General features: G+C 48.2%; 1 protein-coding gene across 3 annotated transcripts in view; it reads right to left on the reverse strand.

Moving 5' to 3' along the window:
- CYFIP1 (cytoplasmic FMR1 interacting protein 1) overlaps window positions 1-26,804 on the reverse strand; it is a 95,542-nt gene that overhangs the window by 26,888 nt on the left and 41,850 nt on the right. The window contains exons 9-21 of one of the 3 annotated variants that reach the window (XM_090263742.1): window positions 25,027-25,131; window positions 22,600-22,691; window positions 19,172-19,289; window positions 16,622-16,744; window positions 14,774-14,899; window positions 9,823-9,989; window positions 7,876-8,023; window positions 6,580-6,733; window positions 5,185-5,341; window positions 3,900-3,996; window positions 2,743-2,819; window positions 2,527-2,635; window positions 481-600 (exon numbers count right to left, since the gene is read on the reverse strand). In XM_090263742.1, the coding sequence (XP_090119868.1) occupies window positions 481-600; window positions 2,527-2,635; window positions 2,743-2,819; window positions 3,900-3,996; window positions 5,185-5,341; window positions 6,580-6,733; window positions 7,876-8,023; window positions 9,823-9,989; window positions 14,774-14,899; window positions 16,622-16,744; window positions 19,172-19,289; window positions 22,600-22,691; window positions 25,027-25,131 (1,593 nt within the window). Of the gene's footprint in view, window positions 1-480; window positions 601-2,526; window positions 2,636-2,742; window positions 2,820-3,899; window positions 3,997-5,184; window positions 5,342-6,579; window positions 6,734-6,977; window positions 7,126-7,875; window positions 8,024-9,822; window positions 9,990-14,773; window positions 14,900-16,621; window positions 16,745-19,171; window positions 19,290-22,599; window positions 22,692-25,026; window positions 25,132-26,804 lie in introns of those variants that run through there. The other 2 variants (XM_090263743.1, XM_090263744.1) reach the window with 2 other exon arrangements.

Consider the following 26,804-nt stretch of genomic DNA (forward strand, 5'->3'; position numbering starts at 1 on the left):
TGTAAATTCAAGGACAGATAGCAGGGAGACCACTCGGCCATGATCCCTTGTCACTCTCCAACACACAACTTTTAATGTCTGTTTCATCCTATCGCTTTGGTTTCTTCTTCAGGGACCCTGTGATATGTATGTTGGACCTTCATCGCCCTTCTATTATGCTATGTAATGTTCTCTCAAATTTTCTCAAATCCTTTTTCTCTGTCTTCACTTCCTTTGGATTTTTAAAACTTTTCTTTCATTCTTATACCACAATTAGGTGTAATTTATTCAAGACGGGGATTATTTATTCTTCGCAGTCAACTTAGAACTGTGACTATTAAGAGCAGATGCTACAAGAAGATTCCCAGGACAGGCCATGCTTCATTAGTGCATACCTTTTGTTCTCTGTGCCGAAACTGAGCATGTCATTGGTTCAATTTGTCAGTAAGGACCACAGTGGCCAACAAAGCTGCTGAGCCTGCGGAAGGAAAAAGCACTTACAACTATTGACGTCAGGTCTTCACTTTCAAACCGTCCAATAGCCAGTTCCAGAGACTTATACATGGCCACCGAGACGCGCTGAGTAATCAGGCGATTGAGGTCTATGGACCTGCCCAGGAGCTGGGGATGGAGAGGCCGGAGAGCAAACATCAATAAGCACAAATTCATATGTATCTCCCCCACCTAGAAACTGAGTCTAAACTATAAGACAAACAACGTCCACCATTTAAATGTTACGTTAAATTATATATATATATACATATATATATACACACACACACACACACATATACAATCTCCTTTCCTATAGTTGAAATTCTGCAAGTCAGCCCTGGTAGGTGTGGCTCAGTGGATTGAGTGCTGACTTGCAAACCACAGGGTCGCTGGTTCGATTCCCAGTCAGGGCACAGGCCTGGGTTGCAGGCCAGGTCCCCAGTTGGGGGTGTGGGAGAGGCAACCACACACTGATGTTTCTCTCCTTCTCTTTCTCCCTCCCTTCCCCCTCTCTAAAATAAATAAATAAAATCTTTTAAAAAAATTCTGCAAGTCAAAGTCCTAAAGGGCTTTCACAGAGTTCTTTGAGTTGACTTTACAGTAACCTCGCAAGCGGGAACCCAAGGCTCAGCAGAGAGCCTGAAGGATCTGGGTCTGTCGGTCAGCACACCCCCTACAATAGCACACAGGACCCCACCACCCCCAGGAGTGGCCTGCACTGCGCATGCGTCATCTCCACAGAGTCACAGAGTCGAGAAAGAGAAAATTACAGCATCTTCATTACAGAGTCCTAACAACATATGTGCACCTCGATATCATTTCATAATATAAAAATACAAACCAAACCCTGGTGGAACATCCTCCCAAATGTGCATGGTGGTTATCTGTGTAGAGACTAGAAATGATAGCAAATTTTCCCCAGTTTTCTGTATTTTCTTCAATTTTTATGATGTATACACATTGTTTTTTTTTTTTATCTCTTTTTTAAAAAAAAGATTTTATTTTTTTATTTTTAGAGAGAGGGGAAGGGAAGGAGAAAGACAGGGAGAGAAACATCCATGTGTGGTTGCCTCTCGCACGCCCCCAGCTGGGGACCTGGCCTGCAACCCAGGCTTGTGCCTTGACTGGGAATTGAACCGGTGATCCTTTGGTTTGCAGGCAGGTACTCAAGCCACTGAGCCACACCAGCCAGGGCTAAACACATTGTTTTTAAAGAAATAAAAGACAAGCAGTGTATTTTTATTCTTTGTGCAAGCCAAGAAAAAGCTGCTCTCTCAAACCTCTGAGCTGATAAACATTTCTCATTTCTCAGAGCTTCTTTTTATTTTTAATCCTCACCTAAAGATGAAGACAGAGAGAAACATCGATATGACAGGGAAACACAGATTGGTTGCCACCTGTACACACCCTGACCAGGAATTGAACCTGCAACCTAGGTACGTGCCCTAACTGGGAACTGAACCCACGGCCTTCTGGTGCATGGGACAGTGCTCCAGCCAAATGAGCCATCCAGCCAGGGCTCAGAGCTGCTTCTTAAGCTCTGGTATGTGGGCTCCTAGAGAGGAACTGAGGCTTCTGGTCCCTACATGCCCCGTGAGCTGGGAGCAGGGCAGAGGGCACAGCGCTGCAAGTTTTCCCTTGTGTTTCAGGTTATTCAATAGAAAGTGTTTGACTTTAAAATATATTTTTTAAAGATTTTATTTTTTTACTTTTAGAGAGTGGAAGGGAGGAAGAAAGAGGCAGAGAAACATTGATGTGCAAGAAGATGCATTGATCAGTTGTCTCTCGTGCCCCCAATTGGCGACCTGGTCTGTAACTCAGGCATGTGCTCTGACTGGGAATCAAACCAGCAACTCTTCAGTTCACAAGCCAGTGCTTAGTCCACTGAGCCACATCAGCCAGGGCTATCTTTAAAATCTTAATGCTTCAGAAAGATGTTCCCACAGTCACATAACATACTGACATCTATTAAAAGCCAGTGAATCCTAAGAAAACCCCACTACTTCAAATGTCATCTCCAGGTCTTACCAGGCCAGGACAGGCCTCGCTCACCTGCACGTGTCTCTGTTTGAGCAGCGTCTCGTAGCGGTTAGATGGCGGGAGATGGATTGCTGCCCCCTGATTCTTGCATTCGGATCGTAACCGTTTATCAAGAAGCAAACTAGAATGGAAGGAAGAGAGGACATTTCTCACTTGCTCTGAGTTTTAATGCAAATATAAGATCAAGTTACCAAGATTTCCTACCCAAACCACAAACCACATACTCACCTTCCGGCCATAACCTTATAATATGCAAATATCTGGTCTGCCAACTTGTAAACAAACTGGTCAAAGCATAGATTCACCTGAAGAAAAATAAAGCGGACATTATACTTTGATTCTCTAAATCAAGATCAAATAACAAACACACTTGAAAAAAATCTTTTGAGCCCTGGCTGGCATGGCTCAATGGATTGAGCACCAGCCTATGAACCAAAGGGTCACTGGTTCAATTCCCAGTCAGGGCACATGCCTGAGCTGCAGGCCAGGTCCCCACTTGGGGGTGCACAATAAGCAACCACACATGGATGTTTCTCTCCCTCTCTTTCTCCTTCCCTTCCCCTCTCTAAAAATAAATAAATAAAATCCTTTAAAAAAATTGTTTTTGATTCAGCAATTCTATGCCTGAGTCTGTATTTGAAGGAAACAAAAACACTAACTTGAAAAGATACCTACACCCTCGCCTTCACTGCAGCATTATTCCCAACAACCAAGACATGGGAGCAGCCTCTCTGTTCACACCATCACCACACACAGCAGGCTGCCCAGTGAAATATCTCATCTCCCAGCAGCTTATACTGTTTTTTGTTTAGCTTTTAAAATAATGTTTATTGATTTTAGAGAGAGAGGCAAGGATAGAGAGAAAGAGACCTCGATGTGAGAGAGAAACATCTATCTGTTGCCTCCATACACACCTTGACCAGGGATCGAACCCGCAACCTTCTGGTACACAGGACGCTCCAACCTACTGAGCCATGTAGCCAGGGCACAGTGTACACTGTGAGACTCCAACTGTCATGTGAACAAATACACAGAGAAAAGTGCAGACAAAAGGGTTCACCCTAAAGATTGATTTCAAAAGTTCATTCCAGCCCTGGCTGGTGTGGCTCAGTGGATGGAGTGCCGGCCTACGAACCAAGAGGTCGCTGGTTCGATTCCCAGTCAGGGCACAGGCCTGGGTTGCAGGCCAGGTCCCCAGTTGGGGGCACGTGAGAGGCAACCACACAGTGATGTTTCTCTCCCTTTTTCCCACCTTTCCCCTCTCTCTAAAATAAATAAATAATAATAATAATAATAATAGGTTCATTGCACTGTTCAAACCTCACTGGGTTAGACTGAGAACAAGAAAATGAAAGAGAGCTCCCCCGAGGTGCCTGCGCTCTCACCTCCGCCTCGATCTCATCGTAAAGGAACTGCTTGTTGAACCTGGTGAGGGCGTAGTGCGCGCTGTCGTTGTACAGGTCCAGCGAGTAGAGGACGTACCTGCGGAGGTCGCGCGGTGAGCCAGCCCGCACCCCGAGAGCCCCCACTGCTCCCCTCTCACTGGCTGCTGCGGGGCCCCGCCCCGCTGCCCCCACACCGGCCACCGCCAGGCCCAGGGCGCCCGGGGGGCTGGGGCCGCAGCGCCTACACCGCCCCCGTTAGCCTGTTTCAATGGGTTTTACCACAAGATGTATTTTTTATAACCACAAAACGAGTAATTTTCTTACTTTTAAGAGTGAACTATTTTTAACAAGTATCGTGTACAACCTTCAAAACCTCAATGTTTGGATGAAAATAAGACCCAGTTTATTTTCTATTTGTGTAAATGAAGCAAAAATGCTGTAATAAAAATAAAATGAAGGAAAGAATAATAATAATAGAGTGACCTGCCTGACCTAGAAAGAAAAACGCAGGCCCTGGCGCCCACGGGTCACCACCAATATGCCCAGCGTGGCGGAAAGTCCGTGTCTGCGCCCCGTGTCTGGGCAGAAGGCGCTGCCAACAATTCCCGGGAGTAAGGTCCCTCCGAGGGTGGGCGGCTGCCCGTTTAGCGGGGGGCGGCCATGTGAGCAGCAGAGCTGACCCCAACCCCAGAGGCACGACCCAGAGGCACGCGACACCCCGAGGTGTCCGCTGGGCATCTGAGCTGCTCACACTGAGGCACAGGGACAGCAGAAGGCCGTGCCCCTGAGCGCCGCATGAACACGGACACCCACGGGGCCAGCGAGTGGCATGGAGGCTCCTGCTGGGTCAGCCCACTGGGGTCGCTACGAGACACCCCCATTTTCTATTAGTTCCTCTCCCTGGATTTCAGATTTTGAATGTCTGACGTCTGACCCCTGCTCCGACCCTCAGCCCTGACCTCATATCAAAGCTGTTCAGTCACCACCACCTCCCCCAAACTCACCTGGCTGGAGGCTGAGCCTGGCGACAGTTCAGGCCATGTCCCCTGTCCCTGAGCCCAGCTGAGTCCCCAGCCTCACCGGCCGGGACACAGTGGCAAGTGCTCCTGCCTGAGCTCCTGACTTCACTCAAAAGCCAAGAAACCTGTGGCTTGTATCGTATTAACCTCTGACGCCTCAGCCCAAGAATGATGACGTCAAACGAAGCACTGAAAACAGTCGGCCCCTCCTCTGCCTCCCACCCCCGAAGGCCACCGAGGACCCGGCCCCCGCCGCGGACACGCACTCCATCATGGACGCCTCCTTGGTCTCCAGGATGTGGTCCGTCAGGATCCAGGGCATGGACATCTCGATGGGGAACTGCATCCTGCGGCCCATCGTCAGCTCCAGGAAGAACTCGCGGAACCACAGCTGGGAGAGGTCGCAGCACTGCTGCAGCGTTTCTTGGAGGACGCAAGCGACAGCGTGTTAGTCCTCGGCAGGCCGGACAGACGCCGCAGACAGACAGGGTGCGGCTGCGCAATCAGCCCCGAGCCATGCGGGAGGGGGCGAGCGCGGCAGGGCCCCGGGCGCCTCGCACTGGGGACGGGACCCCGCGGCCTGGCTGCCGGCAAAGCCACCCTGGGCTGTTCTCGCCCACGAGGGGAACAGAGTCGGTGTCCGACCGCATGGGCCCGCACAGATATACCTGGGCCCACGAGTGGGCCTGGTCAGCCCTGTGAGCCCCCCGGGGAGACTGGGAGGAAAAACTGCCCTTTTGAAAAGAGAAACAAAACCAGGATTATTTTACTTAGGATGAAGACGCAGCGTTACGTGCATACTCAGTGCAGGTTTATCTGATGCAACAGAGACCTTTTTTTTTTAAAGCTTCTGTCCTGTGCCCTGGCTGGGTGGCTCAGCTGGTTGGAGCATCATCCTTATGACCGAAAGGGCGCAGGTTCAATTCCCGGTCAAGGCACATGCCTAGGCTATGGGTTCAGTCGCCAGTCAAGGCACGTGAGAGGCAACCAATCAATGTTTCTCTCACATCAATATTTCTCTCTTTCTCTCCCTTCCTCTCTCTCAAATTAACAATCATATCCTTGGATGAGGATTAAAAAAGAAAAAAAAAAAACCTGTCTTGCAATGGAGTAAAAAACAAAAAAAGCTTACTATTGACTGCAAACCTGCAGCCTCCCGCTCTGAGCACACAGCCACTACACAGGGGTAAACGTGGATGACTCCATGTGACAAAGGGCATGCACCTGGCACCCTGGTCTCGGTGACCAGCGTCACCCCAGGCAGACTGCCTGGGTCAGGTAACCTGTGACACCACACGCATCACTGCCCCAGGGGTCTGTTTCTGTGACTCATCACTGTCTTGGTCTCCAACCAGAGGACAGGTTACATTTGCGTTTCTCGGACCCTGTGTGGTTACAAAGACTTTGGGCTCAGGAGGAAGGGCCCGCTATGGCCCCACGGCCCTCACCCCTCTAAAGGCCATGCCGCTCGGAGGGCGCCCACGCCGGCCATGTGTTCACAGCAACAGGTGGGGGAATGCCACGAGGGTTACGACACACACCACCACCTGGGTGTGTGAGGGGCCCACAGCAGGGGACGGTCAGGCAGGCAGAAGCAGTCTAGACGGTGTTAGCGGTGTTAGAACATGCTGGGCCGGGCGCTGGTCAGCAGCTTCTCTTACCACTGAAATTTATCAAGTGAGTGTAGAAGAAGGACTCGCGATGGAATTTTTCTATGTCCAATATCGTGGGCCCTTCAAGGCTACTTCTCAGAGTTTTCTTGGAACCGCTTTTGTCTGCAATGAGGGACTCTAGCATGGTTCTCACCATGTAAAGCTGCGTTATCCGAGGACACATCCGCGGGGGAGAAAGTACACATGGTCCGTTAGTTGTGCCACACTGATTCGACCACAGGACACCTGCTCCTGACCTGGGCCGGGACGCCCCGCTGGCTCCCCTGAGGGGGCTCTGGGCGACCATCTAAGTGGCCACGTTGCTGCTGCCGGGGGGGAAGGACTTGCTATGGAGCAGTTCACCTCCGTGCCGTGAAGACCAATGAGATAAACAAACGATGTCTTACCACCAAAGGTTAAAAGAGGCGGATAGGTGTAGGAGTGCCTCAGAAACGCGTTAACCACATGCAACAGCCTTTCCATGCCCAGAGACCTGAGCTGCCTCAGCAGCTCAGCAGAGCTCAAGGACTCCGCCATGGTGCGCACCAGGTACAGCTAGACACGGACAGACACGGGGGAGAGGCGGGAGAGAGGCGTTAGTCACACGACACGCGGAGAGGGGACACGCACACAGGACGGAGGATGCACCAGGGACACACCCGGGCCGGGCCTTCCTCCCAGAGCCTGAGCGTTTCATTGACAGCCCGCGTCATGCTTTGCTGGTGATTCTCTGAGTGACCGGCAGAAGAGACAAGAAAAGCCCCAACAGAGATGTGACAAGCAAGAAGGGCCAAGTCCCCAAACGGGAGGAGAAAAGAAGAAGTGCGTACAGTCAGGTGTGAGTCAGAAGAAAGCTGCTTGGGGGTGGGACCCGAGCAGGAGAAACAGAACAGCGGTGGTAATTTAAGTCTGGGGACACGCAAAAGCTACATTTTAAAATGTCTCCAAGTTTTATATTTAGGAATGATATTTTCCAGCCCAGTGTAAAAATTATAACCATGCCCTAAAACACCCACCCAGAAACCCAGCGTAAATGCAGACACAGACTGCCACCCACACTTTGGACTCGGGAGGTGAGAAAGTCAAATTAAATTCTGCATGCAGGTGACTGAACCCGACAGTCCCGGGGCGTCCTGGTCAATGTGCCAGGCTCACACGGGCCGGGGACAGAGGGGCAGAAAAGACATGGGCAATCCTCGATCTGCCCAAGCACTGCCCGACCCCCAGCTTAGGGGTGGTCTGCTTGGCGGCGGGGGGGGGGGGGGGCGGGGGGGGGCAGAGGCAGGGGAGCAGGGGGACAAGAACCTGCGTGCTGGAGGGTCCCACGGCGCGGCGGGGCACTTTAATGTCGAAGCCACTTTTGGGGTCCTTCTCGCCCCGGAGGGCCGGGTCATTGAAGGGTTCATGTCCTGTCTCCCAGTCACACACGGTCTTCCTGATGGCCTGCAGGACACTGAACAGCAAGGCACATGGTGCCGACACCGTGGGGACATTTACAGTCGCAGCGCCTCCCCTCCTGACACACAGCTCTCTCGGGCCAGCCGGCTCTCACACATTAACTCCCCTGGGGGTGCGCGTGGGGCAAGGCGCTGGACCAGTTCAACGGGAAATTTAGAAAACAGGTTGTTCTGGCCCTGGCCAAACAGCTCAGTTGTTTAGAGTCATCTGGCTATGCCAAGGTTGCTGGTTCGATTCCTGGTCACGGCACATACAAGACTCAACTAATGAATGCATGAATAATGAACAAATCGATCTCTCCCTTCCTCTCTCCCTCTAAAATAATCAGTAAATAAAAAATCTTAAAAAAAAAAATAGGCTGTTCTCCTGCAGACACCACTAGCCCCAGAAGATCTGACATGGTTGCAATTGGCATCAGTTAGCCCAGAAATTACGTTTTATTTTTTTGAACGCTGAATCATGCTAAGGGCAGCAGGACCACAGAGCGCAAATATCCATTCAGGGAGCTGACGCGCGACCTCCCGGCAGCTGACCCCCGTTTTCTGACAGGAACTTGAAGTGACCTACACAACTATGGCAATTGGGCCTATATCCCCAATTGGTGTGGAACATGTGCCCCCCCACCCAGGGCTCCTCTGTGCAGATACCTTACAGGCGCCATGCTCACAGCAGACACACCCATGTGCCCCTCCTGATGACCTCGCTGGGAGGGTGCTGGATGACACCCGAGTGACTCAGACCACCCTGCACGCCCCCACGTGGTAAGCACCCCGTTATGGCAAGCACCAGCACCTGATTAACGTTAAAACACCAGTCCATGCCAGGGCACTGATGCCTCCCCTAAGAGGCAACTAAATGAAACTGACACACTTGGGAGCCCCTTGAGCGCCATTTGACAAAGATGTCTCTGAAAGACGCCTTTATCTGAAAGGCAGACCCTGACAAAGCCAGCTCAGGACAGCCAAAGGCTCTCAGCAACGTCTTGTAGCTTCTGACCAGTTTGCAGGACAGGCCAAAAGGCACAGGAGCAAAAATACTGTGAGCGACACCCTCAGATGGGAGGTGGGACACTGGGCTGCGTGTCCCCACAGGCCCAATAATCAGGGTCGTCGGGCAGATTCTGAGACACCTCTTCCTGCCACAAGATGGACACACCATGGTGCCTGGGTGCAAGTGATTTCCTGTAGGCTGTTCAGGTTAATAATTGAACCCACTGCCTTACACTTAAAGTGAATTCACCAAAAAGGTGTTTGGAGGTTGGAATTAAATGTGCCTGAATATATTGGGTTGGCCAAAAAGTTCGTTTGGTTTTTCCATACAATGGCTCTAGAAGCGCTATTGAAGATGGAAGAAAATACCCGCCATTTTTGTCATATTATGCCTTATTATTTCAAGAAAGGTAAAAACGCAACTGAAACGCAAAAAAAGATTCGTGCAGTGTGTGGAGAAGGTGCTGTGACTGAACATGTCAAAGGGGGTTTGTGAAGTTCCGTGCTGGAGATTCCTCGCTGGACGATGCTCCACAGGCAGGCAGACCAGCTGAAGCTGAGAGCGATCAAACTGAGACATCATTGGGGACAGTCGGCATTCTACCACGTGGGAGAGCCGACGTGCTCAAAATACCCAAGTCAGTAAAGTTATTGGTGAAAATGAAAATGCGTCTTTTATGTGACGGAAAACACTGAACGGACTTTTTGGCCAACCCCATAGCTAGGAAAATGCTGATTCCGTGGCTGTTTAAACCTAAACCGATGCTCCATCCTTGAAGAACATGGAGCACTCAGGGAGGCTGACCTCTGAATGACGTTCTTCTTTTTCTTGATGGCCTGGCGCAGCGGCTCGCGGAGCGTGACCTGGGCGAAGTCCTGCAGGGCGGCGTAGACGGTGTGGCGGATGGCGTGGTTGAACACGCTCTCCATCCGGCCCATCAGCACCTGCAGGCCCTTGATCATGGCGATCACCTGCGGAGACACACGGAGACACACGGTTGTGTGGCACGTGACAGGACCTGGCCCGGAGGTGTGCCCCAGAGGCTGCCACCCCCGGCCACTCAATGAATCTCTATGGCTTGTTCAAACAGAAGTTTCTATTTAAAAAATGCAAATTCTCCAATTCGAATTCAAATTGAATCCAATTTCACACCAATGTGAATGAAAGTGAAATACATTAGAATTTATAGGAATGTATTAAAAGGTTGCTGAAAAGTCAATTTTGAGCATCCCTTATAAAAGAAAAAAGCCTGAGGATAGTAATAATCTAATATTCATCACAGTTTTTTTAATCCTCATCCAAGGATATGTTTATTGATTTTAGAGGGAGAGGAAAGGAGAGAGGAACATCCATGTGAGTGAGAAACATTAGTTGGTTACCTCCTGTACATGCCCTGACCAGGGATCGAACCTGCAACTTTTTGGTGTACAGGACAATGCTCCAACCAACTGAGCCACCTGGCCAGGGCTAATACACATCATAAATTTATGAAAAGAAAAATGAAGTAGATCTCCCAAAAGTACAGGGAAATAAATATGTAAAAGCACAAATGAATGAACCAGAAAACGAGCATGTGGAGGATGCTCACCTAATAGAAAGCTGCTTTAAAAAAGATAAATCATATAATTGACACATGGCTCAGTGAGACTGATCAAGGAAAAGAAATAGACAAGATGTGAATCACCAGCATTAGCAGGAAAAGAGGGACATTACCATACAGTTACAGACGTGGGAGACTCCAGAGGACACTGGCCCAGGAGAAACATGCAGATCAACGGAAGACAATTCCAAGCCCAGAAACAAACCCTCCCACCATTTGCAGCCAATTCATTTTCAACGAGGGTGTGAAAAAAATTCAATGGGAAATGCTGTCTCTCCAACAACTAGTACCTGGACAGCGAGATGCCCACAGGCGGGAGAAGGAAGCTGGACTCTGGTGCAGGAAAGGGTTAAACCCAGCAGGCCAGGTGACCAGACGCTGCTTGTTCCCAGGAAGCCCCTGGCAGCGTCTGGCCCCTGGCTGACCGGCCCTAAGGCAGCCTGTGTGCCTGAGGCGCTGGCCTCTTCACAGTGTCCCTCCTGCTGACAGTGTGATTCGGAGAGAGGTGAACCTGGGGCCAATGAGGCAGGTGCTAAAGGCCTGCATGACTGACCCCCAATCAAAGTCCTGGACACCGATGCTCAGGTGAGCTGCCATGGACAGACACTCTGAACCTGTTGTCACCCAGCACCACTTCTGGGAGAACACCCCACACCACTCCCGTGGGAGGGGACCCTGGAAGTCAGCGCTGGCTTCTGCACCCCACCATGTGTATTTTCCCTTCAGTGATTCTAATCGGAGTCCCCTTATTGTAATCAATCAATTGATCAGTCATAACCTTGATAGAGCAGCCATTTAGTGCTGTGAGTCCTTGTAGGGAATCTAGCCTGAGGGTGGGCTTGGGGGACCCCTGACAGAATCGCTGCCTCAGACCACCAAAAAAATGGACTCAAAATGAATTATACATTTAAATATGAGGTGAAACTATAAAACAGAAAACAGGAATAAATCTTTGAAATTTGGATTAGGCAATGGTTTCCTAAGATATGACACTAAGCCCTGGCTGGGTTGCTCAGTGGGTTGGAGGGTCGTCCCACACACCAATAGGTTGCATGTTCATTTCCCGGTCAGGGCACATGCCTAGGTTGTGAGTTCAAGCCCTAGTCTGGGCATGTACAGGAGGCAAGTGATCGATGTTTCTCCCTCACATTGATGTTTCTCTCTCTCTCTCTCTCAAATCAATGGAAGAAAAGTATATCTTCAGGTGAAGATTAAAAAAAAAAGACTAAAAAACTGAACTTTATCAAAATTAAAGATGTTTACACTTCAAAAGGCCCTATTAATAAAGTAAAAAGAAAACCCATAAAAAATATTGCAAATCGTACATCTGGTAAGAGTTGGTATCAAGAATGTATAAGACTCAATAAAAAGTTAGATGAGCCAATTAAAATGATAAAGAATCTGAACAGATATTTCCCCAAAGAAGATATACAAACTGTCGATAAGCACATAAAAATATGCTCACCATCACTAGTTGTCAGAAAAATGCAAATCAAAACTGCAGTGCGATACCACTTAGCATCTAGTGGTAGCTAGAATCAAAAAGACAAACAATGTCCTGGCCGGTGTGGCTCAGTGGGTTGGGCATCACCCTGCAAAGCAAAAGGTTGCCAGTTCGATTCCTGGTCAGGGCACATGCCTGACTTGCAGGTTTGGTCCCCAGTCAGGATGTATACAAGAAGCAACCGATTGATGTTTCTCTTCTTCTCTTTCTCCCCCTTTCCCTGCCCTCTAAAAATAAATACATAAAATCTTAAAAAAAAAAAAAAAAAAAAAAACGAAAATACAATGACAAGGGTCAGCAAGGACTCAGAGAAAGCGAGAGCCACTCCCACTGCCGGCAGATTCATGGGACAGCGCTGCCACTCTGGACAGCCAGCTGGCAGTTGTGGTGTCCCCTCACAGGAGAGAAACCTGAGCAACACTCCCTTAGCCAGGGATCGCTGTCAACATCAGCAGTGAGGAGTCCCGTCCACAGCCTGTACCTGTGACGTGTCGTGATGAAAATGGCACTTTGGCTCTTTGGTCCCCCTTCCCAAAACCTATAACCCCTGTCTAATCATGAAAAAAAAAAATCAGATAAACCCAACTGAGGAGATTTGACAAAAAACCTGATCCGTGGTCCTTCAAACTAACAAGGAAAACAACCAAGGAAAGTCTGTCACAGCTCAGGAGCCTAAGGACTCATGACAGCTAAACACGAATCCTGGATCAGAAGGGCATCATGGGAAAATGGAAGAAGTCTGAATAAAGTATGGACTTGAGCTAATAATAACATATAATTTGGTTTGTTAAACTGTAACACCACTAATGTAAGATTACTAATAAAGGTAAATGCGCCCTAACTGGTGTGGCTCAGTGGACTGAGCGCTGGCCTACAAACCAAAGGGTCACCAGTTCGATTCCCAGTCAGGGCACACGCCTGGGTTGTAGGCCAGGTCCCAAGTTGAGGCCCATGAGAGGCGACCATACATTGATGTTTCTTTCCCTCTCTCCCGCCTTCCCTTCCCCTCTTGATAAAATAAATAATAAAATCTTTTTTTAAAAAAAGAAAATGTGTGTAGGTTAAGTGGGAATTCACTGTACCTCTTTGCAATGTTTCTGCAAATCCAAGTGCTCTAAAATAAAACACTAAAAGCAAAACCCACTCTCATTCATTAACTTTGATACAGAAATCCTAAGCAAAACATTAGTAAACTATATCCAGCAATATATAAGGACAATATATCACAATCAAGGTGAGTTTATACCAGGAATGCAAGGCTGGCTTGACATCCAACCTGGTTTTTAAAAATCCTGTCAATGTAAATTCATCACATCAATGGAATAAAAAGCCATGTGAGTATCTCTACGGATGCAAAGTGTTTAATAAAATATCTATTCATGAGAAAAATCTCTCAGCAAGCAAGGAAGCGAAGGCAACTTCCTTGCTCCAAGGAAGCGTGGCTATGAGAAACCCGTAGCAAATATACTAGATGGTGAAATGCTGAAATCCTTCCCTTTGAGAGGAGGACAGAGACCGGATGCCTGAGGCCTATTTCTATTTAATGAGCAGGGATTCTACAGTGTGACTTAAGAAAAAGAAAGAAAGAAAGATGAGAGAATAAAACCATTGTTTCCAGATGATATGATTATGTAAGTAGAAAATCCAAAAGAATCGATGGATATTACAATTGATAAGTGAGCTTAGGCAAGTTGGCAGATACAAGGCAAAATGCCAAATATAATTTAGATTTTAAATACCTGCAACAAACATTTAGAAAAATTTAAAAATATACCATCTAATATCAGACACCCAAAAATAAAATGCACCCCAGACATGCAAGTTTTACACAGATTTTAAAAGAGACATTAAAGAAAATCTAAACGAGTGGATGGATATACCATTGTCATAAAGTATTAATATTCTAAATTGTCAATTTTCCCTAAAATGATTTCTAGGTTTATTTGTATCCTCACTAAAAATTCTAATCGTTTCATTGGGATAAAAAGTGATTTTAAAAAGTACATGAAAATACAAAGGGCAAGACTATCTGAGGAACTCTTACAGAAAGACTTGCTTTCCTACACCCAGAATCAACTATAGTAACTGAGATAGAGGGGCCATGGGACAGAGACCAACAATCCCACAACCCAGAACAGTGAGCAGGACACGCAGGCCAGGCCCCAGGACCCGCGGCCAGGATGGCAAGCGATCTGAATGTGAAGGCAGACTGATTCCAAAACATCCAGAAGGCAAAGTAAGAGAAGATCTTCATGACCTTAGGGTACGCGAAGATTTCTTAAGCAAGGCAGGCAAAGTACAACCAGCAATAAAAGGACGCGGACAGGGAAATGCAGGGCCCACTGCCCAGCAAAAGAGCAGAGCAGGTGACTCCATAGCTCCAGAGGGGATGGGGGATCTCAGATGCCAGGGCTGCTTCTGTCCCCTGTGCCACAGCTCACACGCCCCCGATCCGCCCCAGGGGAGCAGGAGACCAGGAACCCGCAGCCTGTTTCATTCCGTTTGGACCATGTGACAGATGCAAAGGGCCGCCCCACACAGAAGCAAGGGCAGAAAAAAGGCAGTCTGCTTTGCGGTTTGCCTCTGCTTTTGAGAGGGGAGGCAGCTGGAGGCCGGAGCGAACGGAGCCAGAGCGCGCAGACGAGGCTCACCTCCACCAGGGCGAACTTCTCCTCACTGGTGTAGTTGTAGCGCGTGGCCCGCTCGTACTCCTCGGCGTTGTCGGGGCAGTCCTTGTTGGAGTACTTGTCCGTCGGGTGCACAAGTTTCCACGAATACTGGGGCGGTCAGAAAGAAGGGATATGCACACACCTGCTGCCCACGGCTGAGCCGCTGTGGTGGGGGAGGCAGTTACAGACAGGGGCAGAGCAGAAGCCACAGGCCAGGGCGGAAAGCCCCGGGCACCCAGCAATGGACAACTGTAATGTGGGACCTTGCCCCCTGGGGGACCTTTCCTCTCCTAGCATGTAGCTGGTCATGTAGTTGTAGACCCTCTGTTGCTGGTCATGCGGTAGACCCCCGGAGAGGAGGAACAGCCTCCTGCGACTCCCCTACAAGCCCTCGGACGACCACTCCCTGAGCATGAAGTCCTCAGGCCGCAGAGGTTCTGGCCCGCATCCAGTCATCTTAGGAGCAGAGCCCCGGGCCTGCTGACCACGGAGACGGAGTTCGGGGCAAACTGGAGGTAACACCTGGGCCTCGGTGGTGTTTCAGCTCCGGGCCCAGAAAAGCGGCAAGGCCAGGCGGGCGGGGGCGGGACACCGGGGCTGACGTCAGGGCCACCTGCAATGACTGAGAACCCCCAGCCTTGGTGCCAACCAATCAGTGGAGACCATGACCTTGAAAGGTCACACCTGGAGAGCTGATGCATGTTCTATTGAGATCCTCCCTAGACCTCCCCTAAAATCCTTGCCTTTGGAAATCAGGTAAAACCAATGACGTGCTCTCTGTCTGTCTCTCTCTCATGCCCACGCCTTCCCCACTCTCCTTTCCCAGGACACATTTTCTTTACCTTTTTTTCTCCTAAGCTCCAGGAGCCCTTCTTTTGTCTCTGTAACTTTTCTTCCAGCTCTCTGACTTTCTAAATAAACTTGTGCTTGTATTTGAGTTCCTTGGCTCTGAATTCTTCCCCACCCAAACTCAAGAACTGAGGTTGCCAAACTGAGTCTAACATTTGGTACCTTTGCTGTTAACATTTTGATGGGCATGACCATAGTCAAAACTACCAAAAAGACCAGCCTTCTATTATTTGCTGCATCTAAAAGTCTCTCTCTTCTCTCTCTCTCTCTCTCTCTCTCTCTCACACACACACACACACACACACACACACACACACACACACACAGAATCTCCATAAAACCAGTCTGGCCATGGGAGTTCAGGTTTAAGAGATATCAGAGATTTAAGGAATATACCAGGGAAAATGGCCTGGGTATTTTGTGTGGAATATTGAAAACTCTAGGCCTCTCCTCACCATTAAAAAAAATAAAAGTTGCCTTTCAAATAATCATGTCCTCATTCAATATAAAATTTTTCTAATGAAAATAATTAAACAATATCACCCATGACTTCTAGGTATCCAAATCTTTACGTGGCATCAGAAACCGCTTTTTGGACACCACACAAAAGAAACTGGTGGCTGCGATACCAGAGAAAACTCTCTTTAGAGAAATGTAAATTCAAAATCATCATAACGGTACATAATTCTATCACTATGTTCTAACAGACTTGGCTATTTATTTGTAACACACATAAATAAAATATATGTCGCGTTGTCTTCCATTTAAATTGATACCTAACCTTATTTCTAGGGCCCCAGATAAAAAGCCAACTTATTCTTGATCCAAAGACCAAAATTAATGCAGAAAAAATATCACTTAGTCAATTTCTTGATGAGTTTGGATAGAAAAGCATTTGCAACCCACTGAGGGTGGAGGTGGGGAGACATCCTCTTAGGTCCCTGCACTTCCGGGCCACCTCGAGGCAGAGCAGGTGCCTACCACTTCCATCACGTGGGCGCTCCACTGTGACAGCAGCTGCAGACCCTGCAGGGCCAGGTCAAAGAGCTTCCGGTATTCAGCGTCGGTCTTCTGAGCTTCCTGGCGGCCGGAACCTGTGACAACCTAGAGCATCACAGGGGCATCAAGAAGTCACCCCAGATCCATAAAAACCAGCCCTGTGTTTATGCCCTGACCTGTCAAACCCAGTCGAGGAGCCTCCTCCAAAGGGACTGTCACAAAAATGTGAAATGGTGGAGCACAGGAGTCTCCCTGCAGCAAAAGGCTGACAACCGCAGGGCCCCCTGAGGGCAGCTGTCCATGCCAAGATGAAACAGACAGAAACGCTTCCTCTCTGAAAGCCTCAGGCTAACAGCTCCTGCTATAGATGTGCTAATTGCCTAGTGATTATGCTGGAGGCTTGAGCAGCCCCTCTGCCAGGGAGGAGGTGGGGAATGCCTCACAAAGTGATGAAGCCAGAGCAGCAGGGGGATTTGAGAAACACAGCGATCCCTCACTTACCGCGGGTATTACGTTCTAGATGCCCCCCACGATAGGTGAGAATCCATGAAGTAGGAGCCTTACATTTTAGTATTTATATATATTTTAAGACTTTATAAACCCTTCCCACACACTTATAAACCGTTCCCAGTCCCTTAACCGTTCCCAATCCCTTATTAACCTTTCCACACTTTTATAAACACTACTTATGTTCTTAAACATATTCTACACTCTGAAACGTACGTCACTTTAACAACATACGAATACAGTACTGCAAAATCCCGCGATATAATGAAAAATCTACAATAAATAAATATTTTTTAAAATCCCACAATACAGTAAGGCCGTGATAAGTGAACTGCGATATAGAAGGACTGTTGTATATTCTGCTTTTCCTGGGAGCCCTTCTGGGGCCTGGCTGTCTACAGTCCCACCCGCTACTTCCTCAGCAAGCCTCCCTTCCCTGGTATAGAAGACACTGGACCTTTGAGCTCTCTTAAAATGGACTTGAGAACTGGTCCCCCCATCTTCTCAAGCTAGGCCTTCTTGATCAATAAACCTTTCCCTGCTTCAAACTTTGATCTAGTGAATATTGGCCTTTTTTGGGAAGCACCGAGCACAGGATGTGGCAGACAGGGCTGTTAGCAGAGGTGGCTAGATATTAATAAAGGAAGGGAGAAAAGGGAATCACGCACTACATATTGGGTTCGCCAAAAAGTTTAGTTTTTTCTGTACAATGGCTCTAGTAGTGAGGAGCTGTTTTTAAAGTAATTTGAAACAATTCTGTTAGATTGTATTGTGACAACTGTCATAGCAGCATACGTTAAAAAAAAAATCATCAAAATTGGTGAATTTTTGTGAAGCCATTTTAATATTGAAAATGGAAGAAAACATGCAACATTTCAGCATATTATGCTTTAATATTTCAAAAAAGGTAAAAATGCAACTGAAATGCAAATAAAAGATTTGTGCAGTGCATGGAGAAGGTGCTGTGACAGATCGAGTGTGTCAAAAGTGCTTTGTGAAGTTTCTTGGTACCATTGACATTTTGGCCAAATAATTCTTTGCTGTCTTATGCCTCCAACCACCAGAAACCAATAGCTGGAGATAGCTGACATGGTCAAAATAGCCTAATCAATACAATTATTGGTGAAAATGAAAAAGGTCTTTTACGGAAAAAACCTGAACGGACTTTTTGGCCAACCCAATGTAATAAACTAGGGAGCTGAGTCAGGCAATAGCCTGCTTTGCTAGGAAGCTGCAGCATTTGCACCATCCCAGGAGCCCTCTGCATCCGCCGCCCTAGGACCTACCCCACTACCAGGCAGGGAGGGTCATTCCGTGTCATTCTGGATTAGGGTGGGAGGGGCCAAACTACATAGGGGAACAGTCCTCTGCTGGGCACATGCGCAGTCAGAGCCAAGACGGTGCAGGGAGACGGCCTTCTACGACGAGGCATGCGCGGTAGGAGCCAAGAGGGCGACCAGAGGGGTGGAGCCTAGCCTGGGAAAAGGACCTGATTGGATAAACGGCACTGAACCCCGGAAAATCTAGGAATGGATTGGTTAAGGGGAGGATCCGATGCAAACCCACGAAGAATTGGGAAGTTGGTTACCGTGAAAGAGCACCTGGTCCTTCCCAACCCCGAGAGAATATAATCCAGGTTTAAGGCAGGCAAGCTGTGTCACCGTCCTGCCGGCTGAACTGTGAGAAGAGGCATCCCCGCGGCTCCCCCATGCCACACCCCTCCTGCACCCCCACAGGCTCGGCGCCACACTGGGCAGGTGGGGAGACACAACCAGCCCGCGTCGGGGCACCCAGGACGTCCTCCCTCTGCACCCCGTCTAGCGCCTTGGAAACATGGGACTAGACTAGGAAACGCCCCTTAACTCAGGGTCCCTCCTCAGCCCTTTCTCTGGGATCCCTGCTGTGTTGTAATGGGTGCCTCTGAAGACCCGGTACTAATCTCTGTTTCGCAAGGCGATTCAAGCCAGTGCTTGGGGACGGAGGGCAAAGCGGGCGGCAGGTGCCGTGCGGGGCGCGCGCTCTGACCTCGCTGTTGCTGTAGCGCGCCAGCTCCGAGATGAAGCGCATGTGGTCCTCCCGGATCTGGATCATCTGCTCGCAGATGTTGTACTGGGGGCTGCTGCCCGAAGACGTGCACGTCCACCTGGTGGCGAGGGAAACGTGTCACCGGGACGGGCGCCTGCGCAGGGCTGCGCTGGCCGCGGACGCACGCTGGACGGCCCGCCACTGTCCCCAGGTCCCCGCAGCCTGGCGAGGAGATGGAGGCCCAGGGAGGAAGCAGCTGGCCTGGCCCCATGGCCTGGGTCAGGGTCTCTGTCCAACCTTCTCATTCTGTCTTTGAAAAGTCATCATAATTTCCCTTTAATCACCAACCTATTTTCTACTGGGATGTAAGTTACAGCACAGGGAGCAGAGTTAGTAACATTGTAATAACTACGTAGGGGGCCAGGTGGGTGCTGAAAATATCAGGGGGACTCTGTAGATTATCAGTACATGGCTGTGCGAACAGGATGCTGTACACCTGAAACTAATACAAAGTGATACTGAATGCGGACTGTGATTGAAAAATAAAATTAACAAACAAAAGAAACCCAAATAAACTGCGTTCTAAAGAGCTGAGAGCTGTTGCTGGATTTAGGACTTTGTCCTAACAAGGACTCGCTGCCACACTTCTGCAGGCCAGCAGGGACTGACGCTCCTGGATTACTCACACGGGAACACAGTAAGCCACAGCAGCAAACAAGTCAGCCAGGGACTCCGGGACACGCAGTACCCTTGCTGGGAGAGTGGAAAACTGACATGACCTGGAAGCTAGGCGGTATCACCGTAACTACCTACGAGCACAACACGCCATCTCAGCAGCAAACAGACACACATTAGTGGGAAGGAAGTTTTTTGAGAAATAGGCTGGTGGAGCGCTCCATACCCTGCCCCTCTCTTTTCTTGGACAGTGAATAAAAACTTCCTTCTCTACACTTTCTTCTCTGTGAACTCCTTCCCAGCCTGCATCACCGGCCACCCTAACATTTTGGTGGCCCATATGGGGACATTCTCTATTTCTCCCTCACCTTTGGCCTCCTGAGGCTTGCGACTAGGGGAGCAGTGGGCAATGGAAACTCGACCCGGGCTAATCCCCAACCCTGTCTCTGTGGGGTTTGGGGAGGTTTGTAATCCTTCCCTGTCTCTCCAGATTCTGGGGACAGCCTCCTCCTCACCCACCTTCACACAGCCAGTGATCTGACTGGAAATTACTGAAAAGCAAGAACAGAACCAACCACTCCCTACAGCCACTGGTAGGAGATACTGGTGCAAACTGCAGCCTCGTGCAGCCCAGGGGCCACACAACAGTAACCCCCCACCCTTTTTTAATCCAATTATAATCCAATAAAAGCTCAAAGCCCTCACCCCTCAATGCTAGTGTATCTCTTCACACCACATTCCTCTCCTTTCTTGGAGAGTGAATACAAACTTTATTCTCTAAAAATAAGAATTAAAACTGCTGCAGGTCTTAGGAGGAAAGGCCGGCCTTGGGGCTTCCTCGCAGGTAGCGCTGATGCCCTTGCCATTTTTATCCAGCTGGTCCCCAATGCCTGAAGGGGACAAATGCAGTTACCATTTTTTCAGACTATCCATCTCAAGCAGCATTCCTTTCTAACTTCTTTTTAATTTTTAAAGATTTTATTTTTGAGAGAGAGGGAAAAGGAGACAGAAAGAAAGGAAGAGAAACATCGATGTGAGAAACATCAATTGGTTGCCTCTCACACACCCCCAATTGGGGACCTTGCCCACCACCCAGACATGTGCCCTGACCAGGAATCAAACCGGTAACCTTTTGGTTCCCAGGCCAGCACTCGGGCGCTTTCTAACTTTCTGATTCCACGTAGGATGATGGGTTATATTGGCATCACCCAAGGTGGCTCCACAAGTCTGCAATCAGCATGCAAAGCCCAGGCCCTGCGTGGGGTCCACTCTCAAAACACAGGTGTCCCCTGCAGGTCCCAAACAGCACATCCAGCTCCAGAGGCCCTGGATGGAGCCCAGAGCCTGAGGGCTGACATTCGTCCCCTCACTGCCTTGCCCTTTCTGGGCCACTGGGGCTGGCTCAGAGCTGACTGCTGCATGCTCAGGCTCCTGAGAGGGCTGCTAAACACGCCTATTAATACCAATTAAACATTAGCAACTTACAATAAATTGCATTAAAAACAAAATAAATAAGTACTGCCCTGGCCCGCGCAGCTCAGTTGGTTAGTGTTGTCCCATAACCAAAAGGTTCTGGGTTCGATTCCCAGTTCAGGCACATGCAAGAGGCAACCAATCGATGCTTCTTTCTTGCATCAATATTTCTCTCCCTTCCTCTCTAAAAGCAATGAGAAAAAAAAAGTCTGCATATAAGGATTAAACAGAAAAATATTAAGTATGCCAAACTCATTGTTTCCCGATTGTCTTACTGACTTTCCCATGACCTCTAACCTGGAGCCTATTTGCATCTGTCAGGAGAACAGCCGGCGTAAAGAGCCGCCACGTGGTTGCCTTGAACTCACTTAGGCGGGGATTTTATCCCATGGAAACGAGCTCCTGCTCCAGACCAGAGCCTGAGCTGGTGGTGAAGCCCTAAGAGGTTTCAGCTTACTAAACGTGTCTCAGAAAAGGGTGAGAAGCTGTCTAACAGGCTCACCTATCAGACGGAATGGTGGTTCCCAGGAAATAAGTTAGCACAGAGCTTGGCAAACAGGCCGAACGCGTCCAGGGTTTGTACGGCCCGAGCCATACACAATGGTTTTTAGATTTTTAAGGTTGTGGGTTCGATCCCCAGTCAGAGTACATACAAAATTCAACTGATGAATTGATAAATAAGTGGAACAACAAATCAATGTTTCTCTCTTTATAAAAAGAAAATCAGCCCTGACTGGTGTGGCTCAGTGGATTGAGCGCCAGCTTGTGAACCAAAGGGTCACCGGTCTGATTCCCAGTCAGGGCACACGCCTGGGTTGTGGGCCAGGTCCCCAGTTGGGGATGCCTGAGAGGCAACCACACATTGATATTTCTCTCCCTTTCTTTCTCCCTCCCTTCCCCTCTCTCTAAAAATAAATAAATGAAAAAATTTTTAAATATCAATAAATTAAAATACATAAAAATGTTTCAAAAGCAACCAATGAATGTATTAATAAGTAGAACAAGTCAATGTTTCTTTCTCTCTCTCCCTTCCTCTGTCTCTAAAGTCAATTAAAAAAAATTTTTTTTTAAGAGCCACCAACTAGTAAACATTTGAAATGGAACTCAATTACATTTTTAAGGAATTTAGATGTAAACAGCCACCGCAAGGGCTACTGTATCAGGCATTCGGTCCCAGATGCCTGAGAATGTAAAGGTGTCATCATCAGATAAATATGTAGTGTCAGAAACCCACAGTGAGAACATGGCAGACTGTTCTAACTGGGCAGCTGCTCTCCTACCGAGATTTATTTTCCTCATAGTGGGCGCTGGTCTTGATGTATCTTGCCAGTTCTATTTGCATGTCCCCGAACAGCGGAACCACCTGGAGTTGCTGTATTCAAACAAAGAAACAAAAAGAATGAGTCATCGCTTATGTTTAGTCACCCAATGCATAACCACAGAATGACTAATGCTAATAATTACTGCGGGCTGAGTGCTATCTCTGCAAATCATTTAGTGCAAAGAAGTTGTGAACAGCTTGCACATTCACTTCGAGAACAAAATACAAGAACCAAAATTCATAAACTGTTGCAAATATTAAAACCAACCTAACTGTGGTGAGATCTATGGTTCTTCCTATATACTAGCAACAATTAGAAAAGGAAATCTGAAAGAGAAAGAATTTGTAATAGCATCAAAACACTTAAAAATATGTGTGAATACATTAGACAAAATATGTGCAAGAGCCCTGGCTGGTGTGGCTCAGTGGATTGAGTGGCAGCTTGTGAACCAAAGGGTCGCCAGTTCGATTCCCAGTCAGGGCACAGGCCTGGGTTGCGGGCCAGGTCCCCAGTTGGGGGCGTGTGAGAGGCAACCACACATTGATGTTTCTCTCCCTCTCTTTCCCTCTCTAAAACTAAATAAATAAAATCTTTAAAAACATATATGTACAAGATCTCTAAGTAAAAATACTACCAAAAATTATGGAGAAAGTTTTAAGTGAATGGAGAAATATATCAGGTTCATATATCAGAAGACTTGGTATTTTTAAAAAGTCCACTTACCCTACATTAACTATACATGCAATGGAATCCCAAACAATATTCCAAGAGGAAAGTGGTTCACAAGAAGTATGCACGTGTGAAAATCACAAGCCAGCTCTAAAATGCATTTTGAAAGGCGAACAGACAATACGCACGACAATCCTGAAGACCATAACTTGAAGACTTCCTGGCAAGAGGACCTATTCTACTGGGAAACCACAGCCACTAGGACAGTGTGGCCTTGGAGCACGGATGAGACCAGTGGGGCAGGACAGAGAACCTAAGACAGAGTCACAGACAGACAGACACCTGGTTTATGACCCACGTCATGCAGAATAACACGGGAAAAGATGGCCTCTGCAATGATCGGGCAGGGTCAACCGAATATCCACCATGGAGAAAAAAAATCTGTGAATGTCAACCCCTACCTCACACCATACAGAGGCCAGTTCCAGGGAGAAACTACAGACCTGGGTGGAAAAGGAACAATGATGCTTCTAGAAGCTAATCCAGAAGGAAATCTCATGAGCCCGTTGTACACAAAAATTTCTCAACATGGACATTAAAGATGGACATATTGGGTTGTAATAAAATTAAGCACCTCTATTTACCAAATGACACCTTTAAGAAGGTGAAAAGGGGAGTCACATAGGGGAGGGGAACGCCTGTATTTTAGAGCACATGCATCCAACAAAGGCCATGTACCTAGAATACATGAAGAGTTACAAATCAACAGGAGGAAAAAAAACACCAAGAAATTTGAAGTGACACTTCATAAAAGGAAACACACCAAGTGCTAGAGTATGAAAAGTCACTACAAAAAACAGCAACCGAACCACAAGAAAACACTAGCCGATAACATCGCAATGACACACCCACCCTTCGGGATGCCTCCCCCCCAAAAAAGTGACAGTGTTGTGTGTCAGTGGGGATGTGGAGCAATGGGAATGCGTGCATATAGCCGGTGGGAACGCAAATCAGCAGAGCCATGTGAGAAAACTGTTAGGCTGTGTCTACTACTGCTGGAAATGTTTATGCCCGTGACCCCGAATCCCACCTGGGGCTAAATGGCCAACAGAAACATGCACAAAGTCAGAGCAGCACTGTTCATACCAACTGAAGCGCAGAAATGATCTCATGCCCATCATAACAGAATGGATAAATACTGCCCTGGCTGGTGTGGCTCAGTGGATTGAGCATCAACCTGTGAACCCAAAGGGTTGCTGGTTCGATTCCCTGTCAGGGCACAGGCCTGGGTTGTAGGCCAGGTCTCCCGTTGAGTGGCACGGGAGTGGCAGCCACACAGTGATGTTTCTCTCCCTCTGTCCCTCCCTCCCTTCCCCTCTCTCTGAAAATAAATAAAATCTTTAAAACAAAATCAGAATGAATAAATATTAATAAACTGTGATACCACAATGAAAACCTACAAACCAGAGCTGTGGGCTCCCAGAGAGATGTCTAACACAGTGAGTGAACAGCCAGACCAGAGTACACACGGCACAATCCCTTTCATGCAAGTCTCACACCCAGGTAGAACCAGTGCTAGCGGGGGCAAGCGGGGTGCAGGCACCTTCACAGACAGGAGCATGACCGCCAACCACCCCCCATCCCAGGACAGGTCATGGTCATTGATATATCACCCCAAATTCAAACTGGACACACATCAATAGAAATGTCACTCACCTTGAAGAACTTGTCGATTTTGGACAAGTTTATCCTTTTCTTGGCGTCCAGTTTATAGATGTTGCTGACACTCCCATCCATCAGGTACAGACCAAACCCCATGACCTGAAAAAGCGCAAATGGCACAGAAAACTCAGACCCGCTGGGTTAATTACCCACAAGCACTTATAGGCTACAGTTCAGAATTTTGAAATGACAATTCACTTTTTTCCAAAAGCAACTTTAAACTGTAACAACATAATCAATAAAATATACTTAAAAAATAAATAAATAAATAAATAAAATACCTGATACAAGTATTTTTGGAATCAGAAATAAATTAATTAACATAAAAATAACAACAACAACAACAAAACCCTCCTCAGGAATAGATATTATCCTTTTATATGAAGCTTTCTTTTTTTTTTATTCTTACCCAAGGACATGCTTATATTGAGTTTAGAGAGGGGGGAAGGGAAGGGGGAAGAGAAATATTTTAGAGAGGGGGAAGTGGGGGAAAGAAAGGGGAGAGAGCGAGCAAGAAAGAGCAATGCCAGAGAGAAACATTGGTCAGTTGCCTCTTGTACGTGCCCCGACCTGGGATGGAACCCTCCTGGGTATGCATCCCGACTGGGAATCGAACCCACGACCTTCCTATTTACAGGACGTGGCTCCAACCAACTGAGCCACACTGGCCAGGGGTGGAGCTATTCTTTTATGTGTATCATTTCTTCTGGCTGTTTCAATGTCCTCCCAGGCACATCCACCACTTCACCTCTTGCCAAGCCCAGTGCAATAGTGAGTATGCCTTTCACATGCGCCCATGGCCAGGCTCCTGCACCTGCCGTCCCGGAGCGCTGAACGGAACCGCGCCCTGCAGCCCAACCCTCTGTGATGCTGACCAGCGGGGAGGTCTCAGCTCTCGAAGGCAGGGCTTTGGGCCGGAGAGACACCCTGCCCAGGTTCCCCCAGGCTGCCTCCGCACAGGGGAGATCAGAGGGCGGGGCATGCAGGACCCCCTTCTCCTCCCAGTGAGCAATGCCACTGCCAGCCTTCCTGACTTGAACAAAATAACAAAGAACAGGGTGAAGGCCACGTTTCTTGACCAAAAAAAGGCAACTTTACCCTTTTGGCTGGTGTGGCTCAGTGGATGGAGCACTGGCCTGCAAACCAAAAAGTCACCGGTCCGATTCCCAGTCAGGGCACGTGCCCGGTTTGCATACCAGGTTCCCAGTGTGAGGCATGTGAGAGGCAACCACACACTGATGCTTCTCTCCCTCCCTTTCTCCCTCTCTCTAAAAATAAATTTAAAAAATCTTTTTAAAAATCATTTTTGAAAAAGAACAACTTTAACCACGGAGACATGGTATACAGATGCTCCCGCGCTCACGATGCGCCAGTGTCCTGATAAACCCATCGTAAACTGAAAATATCCTTAAGTCAAAAATGCATTTAATACCCGTAACCTACCGGACATCGCAGCTTAGCCTCGCCGACCTGAAACGTGCTTACAACACTTCCACTGCCCACAGCCGGGCAAAACCATCTCGCTGCCGCTGTCCAAAACTCACAAGAGGGCATCCTACCGCTTAGCGCTCCCCCGAAGGAAGAGCCAAGTATGGCTTCTACAGAACGCGGATCACTGTCGCACCAGAGTTGAAAAGTCGTCAGTCGGACCACCTGCCATTAATTCCGAGGCATTCGATCCTTAACGAGAACACTCTGGTACCAGCTCTGCTACAAGAGGCTTAATGCTGAGCAACGTCCTTGACCCCAGACTTGTCGCCCACGAACACCGG

Source organism: Furipterus horrens, unplaced genomic scaffold (genome assembly GCF_987537825.1).
Source record: "Furipterus horrens unplaced genomic scaffold, mFurHor1.1.pri manual_scaffold_16, whole genome shotgun sequence".
In the NCBI taxonomy this organism is placed as follows: Eukaryota; Metazoa; Chordata; class Mammalia; order Chiroptera; family Furipteridae; genus Furipterus; species Furipterus horrens.